Source organism: Mauremys reevesii, linkage group 1, assembly GCF_016161935.1.
Source record: "Mauremys reevesii isolate NIE-2019 linkage group 1, ASM1616193v1, whole genome shotgun sequence".
Lineage (NCBI taxonomy): Eukaryota > Metazoa > Chordata > Testudines > Geoemydidae > Mauremys > Mauremys reevesii.
The window spans coordinates 151,900,066-151,925,075 of record NC_052623.1 but is presented as its reverse complement, the minus strand read 5'-3'; the positions used below and the strand labels follow the sequence as shown (position 1 = coordinate 151,925,075).

Below are 25,010 nucleotides of genomic sequence, written 5' to 3'. Positions count from 1 at the left end.
GCCAGGTATATATAACCACTGGAGCTGAGGTTACACTTAAGGTTGCTGAAGTGTTTTAGTACCCCCTCTTTCCTGTTTTCACTTGCTCATAACTCTTTCCAACCCTTTTCAGCACTCTGATTTTGAGTAGGAGGCCAAGTCACCAAGAAGGAATGGTGTGGCTATTGCACAGATGGGAGTGAACTGCATCATTCTAAGATCCCTGAAGCAAAATCCAGGGAGCCTAAACAACTGAGCCCTGAATGCTGTAGGGATTTGTGCCCCATTTTGAATTTCTCATGTGTGCATTATTAGGCTCTATAGGTTCCTAGGCAACATACACCTTGAATAAAGCAGGACTCCTGAACTGGTTGTGTACTCAAAACTTTCAAAACATCCGATATTCTGAATCCAGTGCAAGATGAAAAGTTGCTTCATTGAGTATGAAATAGGTGCTCACAGTGAATGTTTTATTCAATATGCACACTGGGTCTCAATCTACAGCTGTGTCCTTCTGTAGTCATTTTCATCTATGTAAAGTGGATATAAAACATCGCCACCTGGGTAGATGAGTGGAGAATTCTGATTTGGTAGTGTTTCATACTTGTGTGCAGAGTGCCTCATACCCTGTGCAGTGGAGAATCAGGTTATCGGACTGGAGTTATATAAGAAAGGGAGTTCTGGTGGTATCTAGCCAAATTTTTCCATATTATGGATTGATGAAACTCAAATGCCTTTAAAAAGTTAAACAGTCAAAATCAGAAAACGTAGAGTTAAGATTTCACATGCCACATTAACTAACTCTCCTCCTTTGTGTGTGCATTATGTTAGTCTTTAGTGAAATGATCACAAACTATTTCTCAGGCAGTATAATAGATCATAAGTCTGTCTGCAGCTTGCAAGTAGCATCTTGTTAGTTGCTTGGTTAATGACTGTTGGCATCAGAGGAGTTAGCTATAAGTGACTAGAACTATGCAAACCCTGTAGAGTTCACTCGCCAATGGGGTTTGCAGACTGAATTTTATTGTTTTGTCTCACATAAATGGAAGTGAAACAAGCTCTCTGGATGTTCCTAAAAGTTCATGTTTCAGTTCCAGTCTCCTCCTTGTTCAGGAGTCCATCATTAATCCTTAGACATTCATTCAATGCCATTGACTCCTGAGCCTCACCTAAACCATCCAGGTTAATAGGGGTGCACTTGTAGACTTCTGGGGCTGGTTGAGAGAGAGTGATACCTGGAGGGAGAAAGGAAACATGAATTTTGAAGCTGTACAAACATTGTTCTCCTATTATATCACTCCTCGATCCCAGAGGGTTAGTGAATGGAGCTATTAATTTTATTTTTTAAGTTAATTTGGGATGGGGGGGCTTCCTTTAACTGAAAATACTGCCTAACATATGGGGAGTGGGCAGAGAAATATTGAGAGGTAGCATACTATGTTATCATAAAATGAAATACACTTTATTTATATTGTGCCTCAAAAGAAATATCATTAGTCAGTAAAAAAAAATATTTCTCCTTCTCTTCATTTTTACTGGTGGTATACACAATGTCTTTGGTTTGTGATATTTTTCAAATAGAAATTTTTCAATTAGAAAGCTTTTGCAATGCAAATGAAAGTATGCTATACCACAGTAGGGCAGATGCCTTCAAAGAATCTGCTGTTGTCTGGCCTGATTTTCAAAGGTTCTGACTATTAACAGCTCTCATTGACTTCAAAGAATCATAGAAGATTACAGCTGGAAGAGACCTCAGGAGGTCATCTAGTCCAACCCCCTGCTCAAAGCAGAACCAATCCCCAACTAAATCATCCCAGCCAGGACTTTCTCAAGCCAGGCCTTAAAAACCTCTAATGATGGAGATTCCACCACCTCTCTAGGTAACTCATTCCAGTGCTTCACCACCTCATAGTGAAATAGTGTTTCCTAATATCCAACCTAGACCTCTCCCATTGCAACTTGAGATTGTTGCTTCTTGTTCTGTCATCTGCCACCACTGAGAACAGCCTAGCTCCATTCTCTTTGGAACTCCTGTTCAGGTAGTTGAAGACTGCTATCATATCCCCCCTCACTCTTCTCTTCTGCAAAATAAATAAGCCCAGTTCCCTCAGCATCTCCTCATAAGTCATGTGCAACAATAATTTCTGTTGCTCTCCGCTGGACTTTCTCCAATTTGTCCACATCTTTTCTGTAGTGAGGGGCCGAAAACTGGACTCAATACTCCAGATGTGGACTCACCAGTGCCGAATAAAGGGAACTAATCACTTCCCTCGATCTGCTGGCAATGCTCCTACTAATGCAGACCAATATGCCATTAGCCTCCTTGGCAACAAGGGCACACTGTTGACTCATATCCAGCTTCTTCTCCACTATAAACCTCAGGTCCTTTTCTGTAGAACTGCCGCTTAGCCAGTTGGTCCCCAATCTGTAGCAGTGCATGGGATTCTTTCTTCCTAAGTGCAAGACTCTGCACTTGTCCTTGTTGAACCTCATCAGATTTCTTTTGGCCCAATTCTCCAATTTGTCTAGGTCACTATCCCTACTCTCCAGCATATCTACCTCCCCCCCTCAGCTTAATGTCATCCATTGCTGAGAGTATAATCCATCCCATCACCCAGATCATTAATGAAGATGTTGAACAAAACCGGCCCGAAGTCCGATCACTGAGACTCTCTGCTTGATACTGGATGCCAACTAGACATTGAGCTGTTGATCACTACTTGTTGAGCCCGATGATCTAGCCATCTTTCTATCCATCTTATAGTCCATTCATCCAATCCATACTTCTTTAACTTGCTGGCAAGAATACTGTGGGTGACTCTATCAAAAGCTTCGCTAAAGTCAAGGTATATCACGTCCACCGCTTTCCCCTTATCCACAGTGTCAGTTATCTCATCAAAGAAGGCAATCAGGTTGGTCAGGCATGACTTGCCTTTGGTGAATCCATGTTGACTTCAGTGTCATCTGCGTATGCTCAGAACTTCTGAAAAAAATCAGGCCATGAATATTAATATTTATATTTTGGCAAATTATTACTAACTTGTATTTCATTAATATCTGGTGTTCCCAATCAGGAAATAGGCTCCCATTGTGTTCTGCCCTGTACAGATAATGCAGTGAATACCACTGCTGTCCTAAGGAACTTGGGATAATTTAAAGCCTTAAGTGACACTGTACCAGTCTACCTTTGAGATTGCCTGCTCCCTAACCTCTCGTTTTAAGACCTGAGATTGGTGTGTCAGCCTCTTGAGTGTCCTACAGTATATACTCAAGTGAATGAGGGTCTGGGATGTTCACCTGAGGACTACTTACTGTGAAATTTTCTCCCGTGAATCAAAGCTTACAACAGCATCTGAGTTATGCTTAATGTTTTCAGTTCTCTTTTTAGTTTGTGTTTGTGGGATTATTTATAATTGTTTCATGGAGTATCAGTAGGATTTTTATATGCTGGTTCCAGAATTAGTTCTGGTTACTAGTTCTTGCTGTCCTGTATAATCTTCTTTGTTAGACTCATTGTGAAGGGTTCAAAGGCATCTTCTAAACCTAAAGAACCAATTTCTATTCACTTCTCTAAGGATGGATGTAATTTAAATGTCTATGTAGCTTGACTGAGGTGCCAATAGAGAACATTAGGAATTAAAAGGAAAATTATATTTTCCTTTTGTGTGTGAGTGCGCACATTCGGGATGGTGTGTGTGTGTGTGTGTGTGAGAGAGAGAGAGAGAGGAATGAGGGGCTTGTTGTAAGTGTGGATCCTGCTGTTGGGAAATGAAACAATGGTAAAAAGGATGATGCATGGTTATTTTTCTTCTTTTTCATTATTAAATTTGTATTAAGGCGATGTGACAGTTTTCTGAGCGGCGCTTGCGATATTGCACTGCAGTGAAAGTGAAATCAATGTTCACTATCAAAACAACAGTATTATATATTTCTTAATCTTCGTTTCTCTGCATTATAGATATGCAGTCACTAGAGCTAGTTCTAAGAAGGGATGTAGGAAATAAAAAAATCTCCGATCAATGCACAGAAAACATACAACAGTGAAGAGTCCTAAACATATTTGAAGCACTAATCTCAGACACAGCCTGAAAAGCCCACCAAATTCAGTTATCAAGACACACCCTGGGCACTCAAAACAAAAAGAATAATGTGAGGAAAGAGGAGGAGGGAGTGAAATTCTCAGTACTACAAACATTTTTATTTTTTAATATTGCCCTTTCAATACATTTTATGGCTCAAAGTATTGGGGCGATGGACAGTGTTCCACCCACAACACTAAGATTTCAATAATCCTGTAAAATACCCTGCTACATAAAAAAAAGAATTAAATGACATTTTTAGGAGGTGTCTGAGTTCATTTCCTCCACTAGGCATCAGATAGTTGATGCCTGTCTCTATTAGCCATAGAGGTCCTGATCCAAAGCTCATTATAGTCAATGGAAATTAGTGTCACAAAGGATATTAGTTCTGTGCCATACTTTGCAAAGACAACTGAGTAGTGTGTAGTTTTTGCTATTACTTCCTTTACTGTCTTTTAGACATCCTTCCTCTTCAGTTGCTTTATTATTATAGCTATCTTATAACTTCAGCTAAATGTTGAGGTTATAACATAGTTTCTATTCTCAGCCCAATTCAGACCACTCTCCTAATGCTGGAAAAATTCTGTTGGGTCTGTTTTTAATAATCTCATATTGGAGGCGATTAGCTCAAGAACAGTATGAGGTTAATCAGACAAGCTATTTTTGAGTTAATGGTATTAGAGGGAATTTTTCTTTTTTTTTTTCTCTTTCATAACTGAAAAATGGCTTTATCTAAAGACCAAGTATTTTTACACTTATTTCCCTCCCTCACTCCCAAAAAGCATAGTTTAACTGCACTTCTACCCCGATATAACACTGTCCTCGGGAGCCAAAAAATCTTACTGCGTTATAGGTGAAACCACATTATATCAAACTTGCTTTGATCTGCCGGAGTGTGCAGCCCCGCTCCTCCTGGAGCACTGCTTTACCGCGTTATATCCGAATTCATGTTATATCGGGTCACGTTATATCAAGATAGAGGTGTATTTGAAATCCTTGGGTCTGATTGCTTGGTCTGGCAGAGGCCTAACCCCAATTTTCCTCTCCCTCCCATCCTTGGCTTGCCCCAGGAACTCCCCCTATGCCTGCTGCAGAGGCAGAATCCCCAGCTACTCTTTGGCAAAGGGGATGAAGGCAAGGGGACAGGATTTGATCCCTTGGTCTTTAATTACATATTTCATTGTTTTTCTACCAGCATTTTAAACTTCTGTACAGTGTTTGCAGAGTCTCTAAGTGCCACGCTTACTGATATAGTACATCGTCTACAAGCTATACTATATGAGCATCACTGTAGACATTAAAATGTTCACAGGTACAACCCATACCTTACTTTTTATAGCCAGGAGAGGGACCACTACAGAGCTCCTAACCCCTATTGACCACTATGGCCTTTTAAAGATATTTAATCATTTCAGTGCTCCTCAGTAGTCTCTGCATGATTTTGTGGCAGTGTTGGTCACTCCACATCTTCAATTTGTGTTTCACAGTATAAAGAATTAAAAGGCTATCTATTGAGATAGTTACTTTTGTACAATGTCATTAGAATATAAACCAGTCAAATCATTTATAGTAAAGAAATTCAGTCTGTGTTTTACACCATTCATACTCACTAATCTCAACCTACCCTGCCTACACACAACTCCATATGCCAGAAAAAAAAATTGCATAAAGACCAGTGTACATGATCCAACCTACTCTTTATAGGTGGCAGGTAAATGGAGATATTTCGCTTTGGCTCTCCAGTTATGTCTCAGAGGTCACATCTGGCATTTCACATACTATCCTTACAGGACCCTTCTCCAGCTCACCATTCAACTAAAGGTGGGGATGGCTATTCACCCCTTATGTTTGTTTTAAACTTGCTGCCTATTTCATTGGTTGACCTTGAGTTCTTGTGTAATATCAAGGGGCAACACTCTCATTCACTTTCTCCATACCATTTATGATTGTATAGTCCTCCATCATAGCTTTTGATATGGTCACCAAAGATGATCTATGGGCTATTCTGCAGAAACTGGGCTGCCCAAGAAGGTTTATACAAATAATCTGTTCCATGACCACATGAGAGTGCAAGTTCTCTCCAGTAGTGACTCTGACACATTTCTAATCTCAAATGGACAGAAGCAAGGCTGCACACTTGCTCCAATGCTGTTCAATTTGTTCTTTGCCTGGGTCCTCAGTCATGCCACAGTGGACTTGGATCAGGTGATATACATCCGCTACCAACTCATTGGCTTCCTCTTTGATCTTTGAAGACTCAATGCTAACACCAAGATACTGGACAGACTTCTCATCAAGGCACTTTTAGCAGATAACTGCACCTTGATGGTTCATAGACGTGACGATCTTCAGGGCATCATTGATAGATTTTCTGAAGCATCCCAGCTCTTTGGCCTCACCATCAGTCTCGGGAAGACAGAGGTCTTGTTCCAACCAGCATCTCATTCCAATTCTGCAGCACCAGACATCTTCATTCAAAGTACGCAGCTGAAAAATGTGGTTCAGTTCACATATTTGGGCAGCACCATCTCGAAAGATGGCTCTCTTGATAAGGAAATAGACTCCAGAATTAGTAAAGCCAGCCATGCTCTTGGCTGACTCTGAACAAAAGTCCCTAACCAACACAATATTTGTCTCTCCACCAAATTGAAGATCTGCAGTGCAGTGGTTCTAACATCTCTCTGGTGTGGCTCTGAGACATGAACTCTTTGCAAACAGCACATTAAACAGCTTGAGCAATTTCACATGTGCTCACTCTGCTCAATAATGAACATTCGCTGGCAGGACTGAGTGACCAACATTAAGGTCCTTGAAAGAGGAAATTGAGGAAATGCTATTGAGAGCACAACTTAAGTGGACTGAACATGCCATAGTAATGGAAGACCACTGCCTCCCAAAACAAATCTTGTACTGGGAGCTGAGTCAGAACAAAAGAAAGAAGAGTCATCTGTATAAGCATGTCAGAGATAACCTGAAGAGCAATCTCCAGTTGGCTGGAATCAGTCTCAAAGAATTCAAGCAAATGGCTCAGAACAGGACTCAATGGCTCTCTTTGACAAGATCAGCATGTAACAGGTTTGAGCAAGATTGATGAAATCGTCTGCAGGCTGCATGTGAAAGGCACTACAGAGCTATATCATCAAACATAATAGACACGGACTTCCTATGCCCTCAGTGTGGCTGACTCTGTGCATCAGGGTTCAAACTTCAGTGTCATATGCATAGCCATAGATGTGAATTGCAACAATATCATCATCATTGTCAGCAATGGACTGCAAACAACATCATATCCCCTCTTAGTTGTCTCTTTTCTAAAATAACCAGTCTTTTTGGTCTTTCCTCAGATGGAAGCTGTTCCGTAGACCTAATCATTTTGTTGCCCTTCTCTGTACCTTTTTCAAAATATTTTTATATGGTTTAGCCAGAACTGCACTCAGTATTCAAGGTGTGGGTGCACCATGGATTTATATAGTGGCATTAGGATATTTTCAGTCACTTTTCTAATGGTTCCTAACATGGTTAGCTTTGTTGACTGGTGCTGCATTTGAACAGATTTTTCAGAAAACTACCCCTGGTGACTCCAAGATCTGGTTCTTGAGTGGTAACAGCTAGTTTACAATCCCTCATTTTGTATCTATACTTGGAATTATATTTTACAATGTGCATTACATTGCACTTGTCAACACTGAATGTCAACTGACATTTTGTTGCCCAGTCACCCAGTCTTGTGTGACTCCTTTGTAATCTCCACTGTCAGCACTGGACTTAACAATTTGAAGTAATTTAGTATCATTGGCAAACTTTGACACTTCAGTGTTCACCCCCTTTTTCAGACCATTTATGAATATGTTAAACAGCACAAGTTCCAGTCCAGATCCTGGGGGACCCCACTGTTTACCTCTCTCCATTCTGAGAGCTGACCATATATTCCTTCCCTTTGTTTCCTATCTTTTAACCAATTGTTGATTGGTGAAAGGACCTTTCCTCTTATCCCATGACTGCTTAGTTTGCGTAAGAGCCTTTGGTGAGGGACCATGTCAAAGGCTTTCTGAGAGTTAAAGTACACTATATCAACTGAATCATCCTTGTCCACATGTTTGTTGACACCCTCAAAGAATTCTAATAGATTTGTCAGGCATTATTTCCCTTTACAAAAGCTGTGCTGATTCTTTCCCCAACAAAAATTTGTTCATGTGTGTCTGATTATTCTGTTCTTTACTCTTGTTTCAAGTTATTTGCCTGGTACTAAAGTTACTCTTACTGGCCTGTGATCATCAGGCTTGACTCTAGAAATATATTTTTAAAGGTGTTACATTAGCTATCCTCTAGTCATCTGGTAGAGGCTGATTTAAATGATAGATTACTTACCATACTTAGTAGTTCTGCAGTTTCATATTTGAGTTCCTTCAGAACTCTTGGATGAATACTATCTGGTCCAGATGACTTATTATTGTTTAATTTATCTTTCTGTTCCAAAATCTCCTGTACTGACATCTCACTTTGGGATAGTTCTTCAGATTTGTCACCTAAAAAGAATGGCTCAGGTGTGAGGCTCTTCTTCACATCTTTGTCAGTGCAGACCAGTGCAAAGACTTCATTTAGCTTCTCCTCAATGGCTTTGTCTTCCTAGAGTGCTCTTTTAGCACCTCAATCATCTTGTGACTCCACTGATTGTGAGACAGACTTTCTGTTTCTGATGTACTTCCAAAAAATGTTGTTAGTCTTTTGCTAGTTGCTCTAAACATACTTTTTTGACCTGCCTAATTATGCTTGACTTGCCAGAATTTATTATCCTTTCTATTTTCCTCAGTAGGAGTTGACTTCCAATTTTTAAAGGATGCCTTTTCCCCTTTAACCACTTTTTACTCTGCTAGTTAGCCATAGTGGCTTTTTTGTTGTTAAGTATCAGAGAGGTAGCCATGTTAGTCTGGATCTGTAAAAAGTGACAGAGAGTCCTGTGGCATCTTATAGACTAACAGATGTATTGGAGCATAAGCTTTGGTCTCTGTCTGAGGGGTTGGAGCAAATGCAGTTGCTTGGCTGTAGACGATGGATCATGTGGTGTGTCCAGGATGGAAGCTGGAGGCATGAAGGTAGGCATAGCAGTCGGGGTGGGATGGGGGGTGGGGTCGGTATAGGATGGTGTTAACATGACCGTCACTTATTTGTACCATGGTGTCTAGGAAGTGGACCTCCCATGTAGATTGGTCCAGGCTGAGGTTGATAGTGGGGTGGATGCTGTTGAAATCGTGGTGGAATTTGCACTGAGGTACAACCGCATTTGCTCCAACTCCTCAGACAGAAACCAACACCTACAAGTTCTTCTCATCCATTCTCAAAACTACGCTACCCGCACAAGGAAATAAGGAAACAAATCAATGGAGCCAGAAGTGTACCCAGAAGCCTCCTGCTGCAAGACAAGCCCAAGAAAGAAACCAACAGAACTCCACTGGCCACTGGCCTTCACCTACAGTCCTCAGCTAAAACCTCTCCAATGCATCATCAGTGATCTACAACCCATCCTGGACAATGATCCCTCACTTTCACAGGCCTTGGGGGGCAGGCCAGTCCTCACCCACAGACAACCCACCAACCTTCAACATATTCTCACCAGCAACCACATACCGCACCATAGTAACTCTAACTCAGGAACCAATCCATGCAACAAACCTCAATGTCAATTCTGCCCACATATCTACACCAGTGACACCATCACAGTGCCTAACCAGATCAGCCACAACATCACCGGTTCATTCACTTGCACATCCACCAATGTAATATATGCCATCATGTGCCAGCAATGCCCTTCTGCTTCATACATCAGCCAAACTGGACAGTCCCTTTATAAAAGGATAAATGGACACAAGTCAGATATTAGGAATGACAATATACAAAAACCTCTAGGAGAACACTTCGGTGTCCCTGGACACACAATAGGAGATTTAAAGGTAGCCATCCTGCAACAAAAAAACTTCAGTACCAGACTTCAAAGAGAAACTGCTGAGCTTCAGTTCATTTGCAAATTTGACACCATCAGCTCAGGATTAAACAAAGACTGTGAATGGCTAGCTAATTACAAAAGCAATTTCTCCTCCCTTGGTGTTCACACCTTAACTGCTAGAAGAGGGCCTCATCCTCCCTGATTGAACTAACCTTGTTATCTCTAGACTGATTCTTGCCTGCATATTTATACCTGCCTCTGAAAATTTCCACTACATGCATCTTATGAAGTGGGCATTCACCCAAGAAAGCTTATGCTCCAATACATCTGTTAGTTTATGAGGTGCCACAGGACTCTTTGTCGCTTTTTTGTTGTTATTTCTCTTTTTTTTAATTTGAGGTATACATTTGAGCCTCCATTATGGTGTTTTTAAAACATTTCCATGTAACTTGGTGGCATTTCATTCTTTTGACTTTTTGTTTACTTAGGCCTGGTCTACACTAAGAAGGGGGGGTCGAACTAGGGTACGCAAATTCAGCTACGTGAATAGCGTAGCTGAATTCGAAGTACCCTAGTTTAACCTACTCACCCATCCAGACGCGGCGGGGTCTATCTCCGCGGCTCCCCCATCGACTCCGTCACCGCCGTTTGCAGTGGTGGAGTACCAGAGTCGACCGCAGCGCTTCCGGAGTTCGAACTATCGTGTCTAGATCAGACGCGATAGTTCGAACTCCGAGAAGTCGAACTCACCGCGTCGACCCGGAAAGTAAGTGTAAACCTACCCTCAGACTCCTCATTTTTGCGTAGTTCCCCTTTTTGAAGTTAAATGCTACTGTGGTGGGTTTCTTTGGTATTTTCCCCCACAAGGATATTAAATTTAGGTACATTCTGTTTGCTATTACCAAGGCATTTAGCTATATTCACTTCTTACATGAAACACAGGATCTGACCTAAGACTAAATCAAAAATTGCCTCTCCCCTTGTGGGTTCCAGGACTACTCATTAATGGTGTCTAGAAATTCTTTCTGAATACTGTATCTTACCCTTTAAACATCCATTTCTTTCTCTTCCAAAGAAAGGAAGAGAATTGGAAAAACATAGCTTAAACATACTGTTTACATATATTTAACTTGGCTACTTTCAAAATAATGTACAAGACCGGAACTCCTAAAAAAGAAGATCTAGAAAACAGAGCAATTAGATTTTAATTTAGTTGGTTTGTTTAGTCTAAGCAAAGAACCATTCTTTGGGGCTAAATTTTATATAGAGTGATTAATGTAAATGAAGTCTAATGAGGCTCAGTGTAATTGAGAGTCCGGAATCAGTCACCTTTTATCAGGGTTGTTATAATGAGGGTTCATCATGTATGTGTGCTGTAAGAGTATGTGTGTGTGTGTGTAAAATACACAATTACAGGCATATACTCCACTCATTAATAACACAACTTCTGCTGATATGTGTCTCAGTTGTAGCTCATACTAATTAGCTGATAGACTAATTGGGTCATATGAAATAAAAAGTAGACGATAGTCAGTCAAGCAGATTAAAATTGCCTGTTCTCTAATTGGTTTATACAGGGGCAAGAGAAATAAAGTAATTTGGAAAATTACTGACTTGTATTGTTAGCCACAGGCTTCCACTCAGTAATTATTTGTAAAAAGTTGTCCATATAAAATAAAACATTTTCAGTGGCATTGATTAATACAGTGAAGATCCTCTCTCTCAACTTTCTTGCCTGACCTCTGCCTATGTGCTTAAAATGTATGTTGTGGGCTTTGAAGGCCGAGTAAGAAGCCTTTGCTTGCCTCTTACTTTTCTAAATAGAAGAGCTCTAAAAGAACTGAGATGTACTACAAGTGTTGTATATAGTAGCTAAGTCTACTGTGTATCCCAAGGTGGTGTTGCAGGAAGTAGTGCAGTAAGCCCACTGTTACATGGAACTTGCAACATGAACGCTGAGTTACATGCTACATGTGCTTCCATCGTCTTCTTTTGGCCACCCATTACTTATTTTAACTCTTGCTGCTTTGTGCATCTCCATTTTCTACTTCCTGAATTGTTTGTTGTTACGTTAGAGAAAACTTAGCCAGCTGGTTGCCTGGAACAGCAAACATGATCTCCTTGGAGGAGGCAGTCTGCCTTACCAAAGTATGATTAATATTTGATGATAATGTTTTACATGTTTATAGGTTCATAGAATCATAGAATATCAGGGTTGGAAGGGACCTCATGAGGTATCTAGTCCAACCCCCTGCTCAAAGCAGGACCAATCCCCACCTAAAACATCCCAGCCAGAGGTTTGTCAAGCTTGACGTTAAAAACCTCTAAGGAAGGTTCATGCTTCCAAGAAATTCTAATTTGTTTCCTTGATGAAGTTTCTTCTTCCATTGGAAGCACACATTGGTTTCCTATAGAGAGGCAACTATGAGTGCCGGTCTGCTGCATTGACTTACTTATGGAAATGAGCAGTGAAGTATTTGGTTATACACAGAAGTTACATGGACTTTGCAAGCAAATTTCTGTGTAAGGAAACACAAAATCTAGGTCATCTTTTGGATCCAGAGAACTAAATTTCCCTTGAATTTGTCCAATTTAATTATTCTTCTTTTAAAAAATGTTCTTGGTATATTCAAGCATATTTTAAGTAAGATGTATTTATGGAAGGAATGATTAATGACCAAGCTGGCAAACATTGTTTTTGGTTTTCATTTAGCAAATAAAATTGAATTATTTGTTTAAATCTGACAGCACTCTAGATCAGTGGTTCTCAAACTAGGGCCACCGCTTGTTCAGGGAAAGCCCTTGCAGGCCGGGCTGGTTTGTTTACCTGCCGCATCCGCAGGTTTGGCCAATCGCGGCTCCCACTGGCTGCGGTTTGCTGCTCCAGGCCAATGGGAGCTGCAGGAAGCAGTGCAGGCCAAGGGACTTGCTGGCCACCCTTCCTGAAGCCGCCATTTGGCCTGGAGCAGCAAACCACGGCTAGTGGGAGCCATGATGGGCCAAACCTGCAGACGTGGCAGCTAAACAAACCAGGCTGGCCCGCCAGGGCCTTTCCCTGAACAAGTGGCGGCCCTAGTCTGAGAACCACTGCTCTAAATAACATTTATATAAAACCAAGATGTTCTTAAATGAAGCCAGAGGTAAATATATACTGGTATACTACCTTTCAATAAGTACAGAAAATTGGAAGTTACCACAAGAACAACAGCATTTTTTAAAAAATTGAAAGTAGATGTAGAAAGAATGCTGTTTCTTCATTAAAAACAATACAAAACAAAATAAAATGAATTGTCAAGTTTCTTCTATATTGTAAATAACAACTTGTCTATACAGGACAGCTAATCCAGGTTAAGATAGGGTGTGAATCTTAAATGAAGTTATTTCTGATTAACTCCCTGTATTAGAGTTAATTAGGAATAGTTAATCAGGAATAGCTATTCTGGAATAATTTACCATGTAGATAAACCCTAAGTAATGATCTACTCATTTTTTTTCTCTTTCTGATTACTTGTTTCAAATGTTACTGTTAGAGATGGATCCAATAGCCTAGAGAGAAAAACATCCCTGAAATTTGAAGAGATTTAGAACTTGAATCTAGATCTGGATTTTAATTTTGCAGCTATCCCATCTAGTTGTTATGGTACTGAGTCATTTATCATTAGCAGTTATGATAGTGAATATTTGATTGCTTGGACGATTTTCTGAAGTAATTAGTGAAAACAGAATCCATGTCATTGTACAAATGATCTTTAAAAGAAAAGGAAACATCATATAATTTAGGTCTAGTCTACACATACCACGTCACTGATTAAAATAGAGGTGTCATTTGAAATCAATTTTAGTTGAACCAGTGTATCTTTGTTTGGCCAGAAATTTAAAACTGGCAGTTTACATTTAAGCTGTGTTGGAAAGTTTATAGGCACAAGCTAAACCAATACCTCCAAATTAAAAATGATAGAAGTGTATCCATACTGGGGTTTGGCCTGGTTTAAATAAATCTGTTTTCAAACAAGTTTAAGTTAAAGCAATGTGACTTCAGAGTAATGTTAAATCCTTAGAGAGAAGACACATTTATACTCAGCTATGTAGCATGTTTTACCTCTTGTAGAAAACCCTGATATAATATTATCAACAGTAGATGGTGACTCAGTGCACCATCAGAGATTGGTGCCCCATCTACAGATAAAGGTTTTTATGCCTCTAGTTACAACTGTATACAAAAGATACTTATCTATCTACCCTATTTCTCTAAATAACATGAATTAGGTTAGGTCAGAGCAAAAACCCTTGAGGTTGTGTAAACTGTGGGAAAGACTTAACAGAATTAAAATACAGGAAGTCAGCAAGGAATTTTTCCATAAAATACAATGTTTATAATAAAATACAACTTGTTTATATAATCACAAGAGTAATAGACCACTTCCTCGGTGTGGCATTCAACCCATTGCTAGGACACTTATATGGAAACTGGCTTTCCCACAGGAATTCTCCTTAATATCTCCCAAACAATACATTTATTGTCTATCTCGTAATTCCTGTGCATGAAGAAGGGGAAGTTGAACTGAGATTAATCCTTTGTTAACATACTGCGCCAGCATCTTCTCCCACTTTGCTTAGAATCTTACAAAGTACAGAGTAAAGCCACACAGTTAGGATGATTTGATTAATATGTTTAGATGTGGATCGTAGTGTTGATGTATGGAATGGGGTGAAGAACTGATATGCAAATAAAAACCTTATACAGGTTATCACACGGTACTCACTCACCGCAGTTTCCTCCTCATGGTTCAGCCCTTCAGCCAGGTCACTAGGTGGTTTCTCCATCTAGGTATAGAGTCTCACTGTACCTACTGGCCAGGCAATGCCACTACATCAGTGGCTCGTAGGGTAATCTAGGACGAGCTCACTATTCCAGGTTCTACCCCAGGGACCCTACAATACACAGCCAAGCTCTGCTCAATCCCCAGCCTTGCTGCTCTCTCTCTGGAGGGCTGCTTCCTACCCAGTTCCTGCAGGCTCTCTTCTCTACCCTTTTTTTCCCTGGGTACACCCTTCCCTCATGGCCAGGCTCCCAGGGTCCTACTCTTGCCCTGCATTCCCTCTTTCTCTCTCGAATGCAGAGGGTGGTTATAGACTTCCTCACCACAGCTCACCTGAACTTCATCCTCCAACTAGGGGTTGTGGCTCCAACATAAGCATCTCATGTGTGGCCTATCACACTTATTACTCCTTTCCTCTTAACCCTTTTAGGGCTGGTGTGGGGTGAATACCCCATCACACAGTTAATTATTCAAAAACACATTATGCAAATGTCCAGCCTTTCTTTGAAAGACAGCAAATCATGTGTTGTATAATGCCTTGTATAAGCAATAATCTCCAAGACATTTGCTGTCTTTCTAAATTGTCTTTCTAATTGTGTTTACTAGTTTCTTGGGTCACCTTGATGAATAAAAATCTTTGGAGGGAGCTAGAAGGACTTATAGTTTCTGTTATATGAAGGGGCAAATTATTGGGGGCTCCTCTACATTTAAAACACTATAGCAGCACAGCTGCCCCGATGTAGCACTTCAGTGTAGATACTGCCTGTACTGACAGGAGCAATTCTCCCATTGGCATGGTACTCCATCTCCCTGTCGACCTAGTGTTGGCTACATGGGGACTTAGGTTGGCTTAACTATGCTGCTCAGGAGTGTGGATTTTTCATGTTCCTAACCAACATAGTTAAGACAACCTAATTTTCTAGTATAGATCAAGCCTCAGTTTTTGTTAGATCTTCTTGGGGTAGGGGAGGACAGGCCAGGATGTATATCAGAACTGATTGGGAAGGGTCTGTGCTAATGTCACTATTGAATTTGAAAAAGGACATTGAAGCATCACATAGTATCTCGGGGGAGAAGGGTAAGCGTCTCCAGATAACTGGGGAAGGAAAAGCCAAGTAGAGGATGTTTGGGTTTGGTTTGTCCAGGAGAGTGGCTGTTTCTTTGGCTTAGTCTACAATAACACTGGTATACTGCTGTACCATTTCACAGTGGTGAAATAGTTCAGACTTGCTCTGTGTAAACGAGCCATTAGAAAATCTTACATAGCTCTCATTCACAATCACAACTCTATCCATTAAAGAATGTTGTTTAAAAGTATTGCCTTTATATCATAGTTTTTATTTACCTTATTGTATCCTCTCAAAATAGGCTGTTTAATTTTCTTTATTTAAAAAAAAAGTAATTTTCTTTCATTTCTTGTATGGTTTTTTAAAAATATATTTTCCTTTATAAAGGGTAGATCCAGTTTGATTAAAGGATAATCATATAATGTTTTCTAGTCTCGAGGAAACTCTGAAGAACTTTCATTGAGATAATAGATTGCAAATGTGAAATATTTCATTAAGCAGCTATGAAAATTGTCTGCTAACCACTCATCATTAGTAGTAGCATCCTCAATCCTACTGAGGGCTGATTGCATGAACCTAAGCGTTCGTTGCTGTACCACTTGTGCCTCTGTTAGCGTTGTCACCTGATTAACTTTTAGAACTGTCCCTTCCCCACATGATTAGCTCGATTAGTGCTGTATTCCAGTTTCTTTTCTAGTCACAATTTCACACTGCCCTGGAAAAATACTTCTTTCAAATCTAATGCACAGTTTAGCAAACTCAAGAGGTTTGGAGATACAGTCTGTATTTTGCTGATCATCTGAACCATACCCTATACACAATTCCTTATGCATGGAAAGGCTAAAAGGAGACAAAAAAATAAAGTAAAAGCAAGATCTATGCACTGGGAACAGATGGTATAGTGCCTGAAAACAAGAGAAAATTTCAAGCATTGAAGTATCTGTTTCTCTTATTTTGTCCATTTACGTATATGGACCCCAAAATCTCCATCTTTATCTGAGTGCCTGAGGGGTCCATATACGTAATAGGGGTAAGCATAGAACCTCCAACTACATGACAAGGATTTTGGAAAACAATGGAGAGGTGATATTTTTGCTGGGGGGAAAATGATTATAAATTTGCACATCATAATTACTTTGAGAAATTTGGTACATTTCCAGTATTTCATTTTTAGATTCACCCAAATAGTGAAATTGAGATCCACAGGAATTCTGACTGACAGCTTTAAAGAGAAGTGTGTAGTAGACACAGTATATTACCCCAGGACATCTAGAAAAATTACATACCTGACCACTTGATTATTTTTGTTGCCTCACAGCAAAAACAGCTGCAAGTGCATTCATCTGGCTGTCACTAAAGTATCTATTATAAACATTGAAATTCAGAAGTGGCAGGTTGGTGTTTTGGCACATTTCTACTACATCCAGACAAATGTCATTTAGTTTTCACATCTGGTATTCAGTCCTTCAATCTAGGTAAGAAAAAAAAAGTGTGTGTGTGTATTTCTCTACTTTCTATAGGGAAACTGAATGTGCCATGTAGTAACACAAAATTGATTCTTTGTAGGGAGGCTGCCACAAACAAATTGCTGTGGTATAAACTCATCAGAGCAAGCATCTAGAAATAATAAAGATGAAAAGAAAGTATACTTGAATGATCGTTATATAAAGATAACAGTGGAAGAGAGTTGTGTATGGAAATGTACAAAGGTTGCATAGCATCGCTTGGACTGTGAGAGAGCCAAATTCAAATGGTTGGATTTAACTCCCATATTACTCTGGAGACCCTGCTCGTTACTAGCTCAATGGGCATTAATTAATCTGTGATTAGCAGTTCAATGTCTTGCATGTAAATGTGTGGAAAAGTAACACTGTTTCTGAATATGTTATACTGTAGCCCAGCATGGGAAAGAAATTATGCTTGGGCACTAGATAATAGCTGTGCCTCCCTTCTTCCCCTCTACACAATCACATATACGCTTTGTACAAAATGGTCCTCTGTTTTAATAACATGCTTAAAGCTGCACACTGGGATGGTATTAAAAGGCATTTAACAGAAGCAGCTATGTGTTTAGCGTTAATTTACTTTCACATTTTATGGGAAGATGCTTTGGGAGCTTGTGATACAACATCAAATCAAATATATGCAAGACACCCAGCTCTACACTTCTTTTGTATTCCTGCAAAGAACACTATCTCCTACATATCCCAGGAGCCTGGGAGAGAGCAGCACTTGTGTAGTAAGCCGCTGGCTGACATTCAACCCAGCAAAACGGAGGTAGTGTTGACGGGCAAAGGAAAGCATTGTGAACAACCTCACAATCATCCACTACCAAAGGCACATGCACTGTAATAATCAAGGTGGTCTGCAGATTGTTTATCCTCTGGACCCTTCATTGCTGCCAGATGCACAAATAGCTAAAGTTGCTAAAAATGTCACTTTCAACCAACAGCTGACTAGGAAAGAAGCAAGTGCCATTGCTTGAGGTATTTAATACTAGAAAAGACAAAACTCTAGAAAATGTACTCTTGGGAATGATCCTGCATTGGCAGGAGAATAGATTGCTTGATGTAATATGTCGTTATCCAGCTTTAATTTTTATGAAATGGTTCCAAGTAGAGCATATTGTGTTTCAAAAAGAGATGAGGAAAATCAGAAGTGGGATTATTTTGGTCTTGCAAAATGGTGTTGATTACATTAGCTTGTCCCCAAACCTCAACACTACCAGATACTCAAATAAATAGTTGGTGTTTTGACCCTTTTTTAGCGACTTTGGCAAATTTCCAGTAGAGACCACTCATAAGGACTTTTTTTTCCAAGCCAAATTATAAAATGTTACCCTGTTTTAAATTCAGTTCTCTGGGCTGAAAACCTTCAAAGGGAAATTGGTGGTTTTGTAACCACATCTATTACAGCAATAATGTTTTTGACTGGCAAGCAGAAAGTAAACAAGGAATTATTGGAAAAATTGAATTATATTCTAAAACCTTGAAATCCAGGAATTGTGTAGACTATAACTCTCTCTATGGAAGCACTATACTTTGCATTTTAAAATACATATTTAATTTTTAAAAGATACTGGGAATTAAAGTCTGACTCTTTATGCTTAAAAATAATAGAAACTATTCTTCCAGCCATCACTTCAGTATCTTTTGAAAGCAGGTCATCCTGGAACTTAAAATTATGTGATTTTGTGCTAATGAATAATTTAACAGTTTTGCTAGTGAAATACAGATTGATAGTCTACATTTGTAATGCACTGTATATGGTATAATAAGCCATACATTGTGATGAAAATGGTGCCATAAAAATAATGATAGTTTATTGCATAGAATAATCTTATTCAAAATGTAATAAAAAGGTAAATATGAAGTGAAGTTGCTTGCTTAAAATATATCTCCATTGTGTTATTTACTCAATAGATACATAAAACTTCATATATAATGTCAAATGGCTCACAATGTATTTACAATCTATTTTAAATCTCTCATTTTACTCATAATGTCTACATGCAGCATATTTTTTTAACTTTCTGACAATTTTTGTAACAAAATAGTTTTATCTTTCATATTCATATTTTATCAGTATACTTTATTGTTATAGGTGAAAAGCATTCCTGTGAAAAGACACATTTAGTGGTAGTTATTCAAGCAAGGTTTCTGAGAACAAAAGATGTAATTGTATCATAAAGCTTTGCCTTGTCTTGTCTCATAGAAAGGAAAAAGAATTGAAATACATTATTAATACCATGAATTCCTCATGTAGTTCATCTGCAACTGCCTTTCAGAGTCAACTGAATCCATTAAAATTATTAATCCGTGAGCATTTCAGATGAGAATTACTATTATTTTTTATTTTTAAAATGGGGTGAACTTGTCTGCTTACAAGAAGGGGAGAGAGGTGGCATGGGCTGTAGCTTCATTTAATACAAGCACCATGCCATGCTCCCCACAAAACTCCTGCCTCTGCACTTCATTTCTGATTTAAAATAATCCTGCTATTCTAGCAAAGAGATCCCTCTGTATTACTGCTTACAGAATTGTCTCTATTGTGATGTGGATAAATAGTCATCAGACACTAGGTTGAAGCCACTAATTTGTTTCTTATGTGATTACATAACCTAGGGCAAAACTCTACTCTTATATGCTGCTTTCCTTACATTTGTCCATTTTCAGTCATCATCATTACAATCCTCATGTTTGTGGATAGAGCACTATGTTGGAGTCTAGGGTGAGATACTAGCCCCCACTCCAGGCCTTTTATGGACAGTAAAAAGGCTGGACTAGTTTAAAGGGGCCCTAAAAGCCCTGGTTCTGGCTGGGGAAGGATTCCCCTGGCACAAGACCTGTAAACACAGCTGGAATGCTGCCTTCCATGAACTCCCATGGCCTGAGGTAGGGAGCCTGATGGGGAAGGGTTAAGGTTAGGAGAGGTTATACTTGGTGGAAGGGCTGTAGGGTTTGCAGGAAATATTGTAGTCCATTCAGGCAGCCCAGGAAGGCTGCCATAACTTAGCTCTAGCCTCCAGAGCAGTCAAGAATCGAGAGGACACAAGCCATTTTAGCCTCCCCCTGCACTGCAGGCTAGAAATTCAATGCTGTACTTCCTAGGGACTCTCACTGATGATCCCTATACAGATATGTGAGCAGACTTTTGCTCCTAATTGGGTGCTAATGAGAGGAAGCATACTAGTTATGGATGCACTGTGCCAGCTAATGCTTTTCTGTAATTGGGAAAAGTGGGAAACCTTTGACAGGAAGGCAAGGTCAAGAGGCACAAATCTTTTCTCCTCTGGCGTGTGGGGGCAGCTCTTCAATTGCAAATCCCTTCCTTGTTTTTTCTTGGGTCCCACTGACATGGCATTCTCTATGTATGCCATGAAAGCACCTCTTGCAGTCTGTCAAACAGCCATGATTTTCTAGATCATGAAGGTCCAGAATAGCAGGGAGTGTACAAGTAGGAATGTTTAATAGTTTTAAAAAGAGAGAGATTGTTGTTCTATAATCCAGGTACTGAAATAATCTCTCAACCCTCACTTAGATGGGCTGTACTTATTTTCTCTAATGTAACTTTCACTCTATTTGATTATCTAAAGTGTTATTGGTAGTGAGGATCACTTTGGACTCGTCGACTCTGCGCTGCAGCGTGGACTACAGAGGTGTAAATTGCAGAGCGCCCCAAAGCGCTGTACTCTAGATTCCCCATGTGAACACTGCTGGCATAAACTGAAGTTGCCTAGTTCATGTTAGTTTGCACTGCAGCGCAGTGTGGACAGGGCTTTTATTTCATTATACAGCATCAAATATTATATACATTTTTTCATAATTGGAAACAACCATTCATAATAATATTAAGGACTTTTTTCCTTAAAAAAGTATATGATATTGATATTAATAAATTCCTTTGTTTTTGTTAACAGATGAAAGGGAAGATGTTCAAAAGAAAACATTCACAAAGTGGGTAAATGCACAGTTTGCTAAGGTAAGGGAATTTCCTGTTTTCCTTTATAAATTAAAGACTGTTATGTACATATATGGTCAGATTTTTGAAAGAGCTTACTTACCACAATTGGGACCAAATTTGCAAGAGAGTTCAGCTGGGTATTGAGCACTTTTGAAAACACAGCTCCTTCATTTAGTTGCCTAAATTGGAGCTGAGCTCTTCTGAAAATATGGCTCTTAATATTGAAACTTTAATATTGAAACCTTTCTCTGTAATCCCTCTTGGTTTTGCAGTTTTATCACTGAAAGGATTTGAGAAAGTTGGAAGAACACAGTTATCCCTTTGCCTTATTTCTCCAATTCTGAAAAATCAAATCAAACCTTAAAGACCTGAAGTTTAATGTGTATGTTTGAATAAATTTCAGTTGAGGCTTCTTGCACAATACTGTTACCTCCCTAGACCTGACCAGTTAGCCAATATTCAGCATCTTGTGGGTTGTTTCTGTTAGGTGGATAAATTGATAATATGAATCAGATATGTCTTTATTGCAGTCCAGTTTATTTATAAAGAATGTACACAAAGTCCTGTTTCCCTGAACACAGTAGGAATCAAACAATAAGACACAGTTTCTTTGTTCACCATTCCAAGCCTCTTTCCAGCCAGCACTTAGCCCACTTTCTATATTAGCTTTTTCTCAGGGTCTCACTTCAAGTGCTTCTCTGAGGCTTCCTTGCTGCCTTGTCTGTGTGCTTCTTTGTGTTTCTGTTTTTATTTCTCACATGCAAGACACACAGCTCCATCAAACAATAAGCAAGCCCTTACCTCCCGCTTCCCCCCGTATTTTCATTCAGGCCCCTGTCAAAATCTTTCATATCATATGGCTGAAATCCTATTCCAGCCTTGCATGTGGATTATGTTTTGGGGTGTAGCTCATATTGTTTCAGCTATCTATTACATAAAGGAGCTTACTTGCATTTTACGTTTATCTTGAATGAAGAGCAGCTGTTACACCCACTAGCTTTAGTAAGGTTTTACCCAACCGCCCAATATATAATGATATAATCAGTTACAAAACACAGTGTAATAGTTCTATCAATAGATGAGCTAGAACCAAACCTTGTGATTCAAATGTTTTAGAACATTGGGAGAGAAGGTCTTCAGAATATGAACACAGATCTGCATATAAGTGTCATAGCTATCCCTTCTCTCCAGCAGGGAGCAAACTAAAAGATCACCCTCAGAAAGTGTCAGAAATCTGGGATCTCAGTTTTGTGACTCAACCCCATCTGTACTTCCAGCTCTGCTCATCTGCATGATGGGGGGGTTACTCTGTTGGAAGTGATGTTAATTCAGTAATGCTAATGTGGTATGTTGTGATAACATGCTTTATAATTTGTCATCTCTGTAGTTTTATGTTGCACAATACAGTGTGTGAAATTTTTAAACCAATAGTCTTGATTGTAGAATTGGCTCAGATAGCTTCTATATAGTTTCAAAAGTGTGTCTTAAGCTGATTAGCCTTAAGGGTCTGCATTAATTATAAACAGATGATAAAATATGCTATGTCACTCCTCTTTCTTACTCAGGAGCAATGGAATCCATTTCATTAATCAAGTATGAAATATTCTGGGATGAGTGAGTCAGTTGGCAAAAAAACAAAAAACAAGTAGAGATGGATCTAACTAAAAGGCTAATTTCAAATGTCCTCACACCTTAGGGACACCATAGGAATAAACTCATTTGTCCTCAAAGATAACTTGCTGAGTTGAGTTCCTTCCCCGCAAATGGTTTGTTTGTTTTGTAAGTCCAAGGTGCACCAAACATCTCTTGAACACCCAGAATACCAGTCACATCCAAGTAATCTCCATTCCCTTTTCTGGACTGAAACTCTAGGATATTGAGCCTCACATGCCTGCTACATACAATATTAATATGGATATAAGCAATATTTGATCATAAATGGTAAAATTTTGAAAATCTGCCTCCTAATTTAAGTGTCTTTAACTTGCCTAAAAATGTCTGTGGTTTGGCAATGTGTGCCTTATTAAGATCACAAACTAGGAAAAAAAATTAATGCTTTTCTGGTTGATATTAACTATGGTCTCTTGACACGTTTGTAATGACACCCCTGGGTTAGATCATATGTGGAGACTGAACCTTCATTCGAAAGGGCTTTGAGATCTAATAATGAAAAGCACTGTGGAAGAGCTAAGTGGTGGTATTACTGTTGTTGTTGTTAATATTTTATTATTTATCATTAGTTATTGTACCAGGTCCCTTAGCTCAGAGGCAGTAATAAATTCTTAAACTCACTAACCACTAGACAGGGACAGAGAGCCACATGGCATTATTATGAGTTATACAAGCTTCAAAGAGCAAGTTATTCTCAGGCTTCTGCCTCTTTTCCCATACAGCTGCAGCCTGTGCAGAGAATTTGGAGATGTGAGACTTCAGAGGGGCAAAAGAGATCGGATTAATATTTATGCATGCAGTATTGCAAGAGGATACCTGGTATTTTCTATTAGGGTTTTGTCCAATGTGAAGTAGTGCCAAAATACTAATAGATTTAAGAGTTGCAAACCTTAATGATCTATGGGTCAGATTCCCAGCATATGTAAAGTGTCATTGCTCGATTGATGTTGGCAGAACTATGCTGATTTACACTAGCTGAGGATCTAGTTTTATATCTCTTGGCTCTATAGTGACATAAACAACCAGGGCTTCATATAGCTTGAGACACACCTGTCTCAGACATCAAGAGAAAGGCAAGACAGCAGCTTTTAGGGAAGACGGACTCTTTCCATAAATAAAGGGTTAACCACTTGCTTAACTACTATGCTCTGTAACAGATTATACAGTGTGGTTAGCTAGGCTTTTCAAAGTGATTAATCAATTTTATAAGTGATTTCTATTCTGTTTAGTATCGTTGTGGTTTTCTCTTTATTTTTTGCCCTATACCCATTAACCTTTATCATTAAGATTACTAGAATTGTTTGAAATGACAAAGAGTCCTGTGGCACCTTATAGACTAACAGAGGTACTGGAGCATAAGGTTTAGTGGGTGAATACGCATGCGTCTGACGAAGTGGGTATTCACCCACGAAAGCTTATGCTCCAATATGTCAGTTAGTCTGTAAGGTGCCACAGGACTCCTTGTCACTTTTTACAGATCCAGACTAACATGGCTACCCCTCTGATACTAGAATTGTTTGGGTAGCCTATTAAGTTGGAAGACAATAGGCTGTCAAGCATACTGGAAGGAAGGGAGGGAGGGAGGAAGGAAACTGAGACTAAGGGAGGTGGGAGCAGGAATGAAGCATTGTCTTGTTCCCTGTCAGAGGCAAAGGAGCCATACTTGCTTCTTCAAACTGTGGCAAGTGGGTATTGGCACAGCTGTGACCAGATGGGTGCTAGGCTTGTTTTATGACTCTATACATTGTTTGGTTTTGCAGGGGGTATGGAAGTGACATCAATATATTTAGGATATTACAATGGTGATTTTGCAGTGTGAGGTTGCTATGTTTGTCGTGGATTTTTCACTGAGAAACTCAATTATTTTTACCTGCACAATTAGATAGTTTACGTGCCGCCAAAAGTAACATGCTTTCTGTCCTCTATGGGAATGCAATGGGACAAATGCTCCTAAGGACATGTGTACATTCAGGTAAGATAACAGGAATCA

General features: G+C 39.4%; 1 protein-coding gene across 14 annotated transcripts in view; it reads left to right on the top strand.

The window, feature by feature from the left end:
- DMD (dystrophin) overlaps window positions 1-25,010 on the top strand; it is a 2,035,724-nt gene that overhangs the window by 368,193 nt on the left and 1,642,521 nt on the right. For all 14 annotated transcript variants that reach the window (XM_039486264.1, XM_039486496.1, XM_039486317.1 and 11 more), the window contains one exon: window positions 21,306-21,367. In XM_039486264.1, the coding sequence (XP_039342198.1) occupies window positions 21,306-21,367 (62 nt within the window). The remainder of the gene's footprint in view (window positions 1-21,305; window positions 21,368-25,010) is intronic.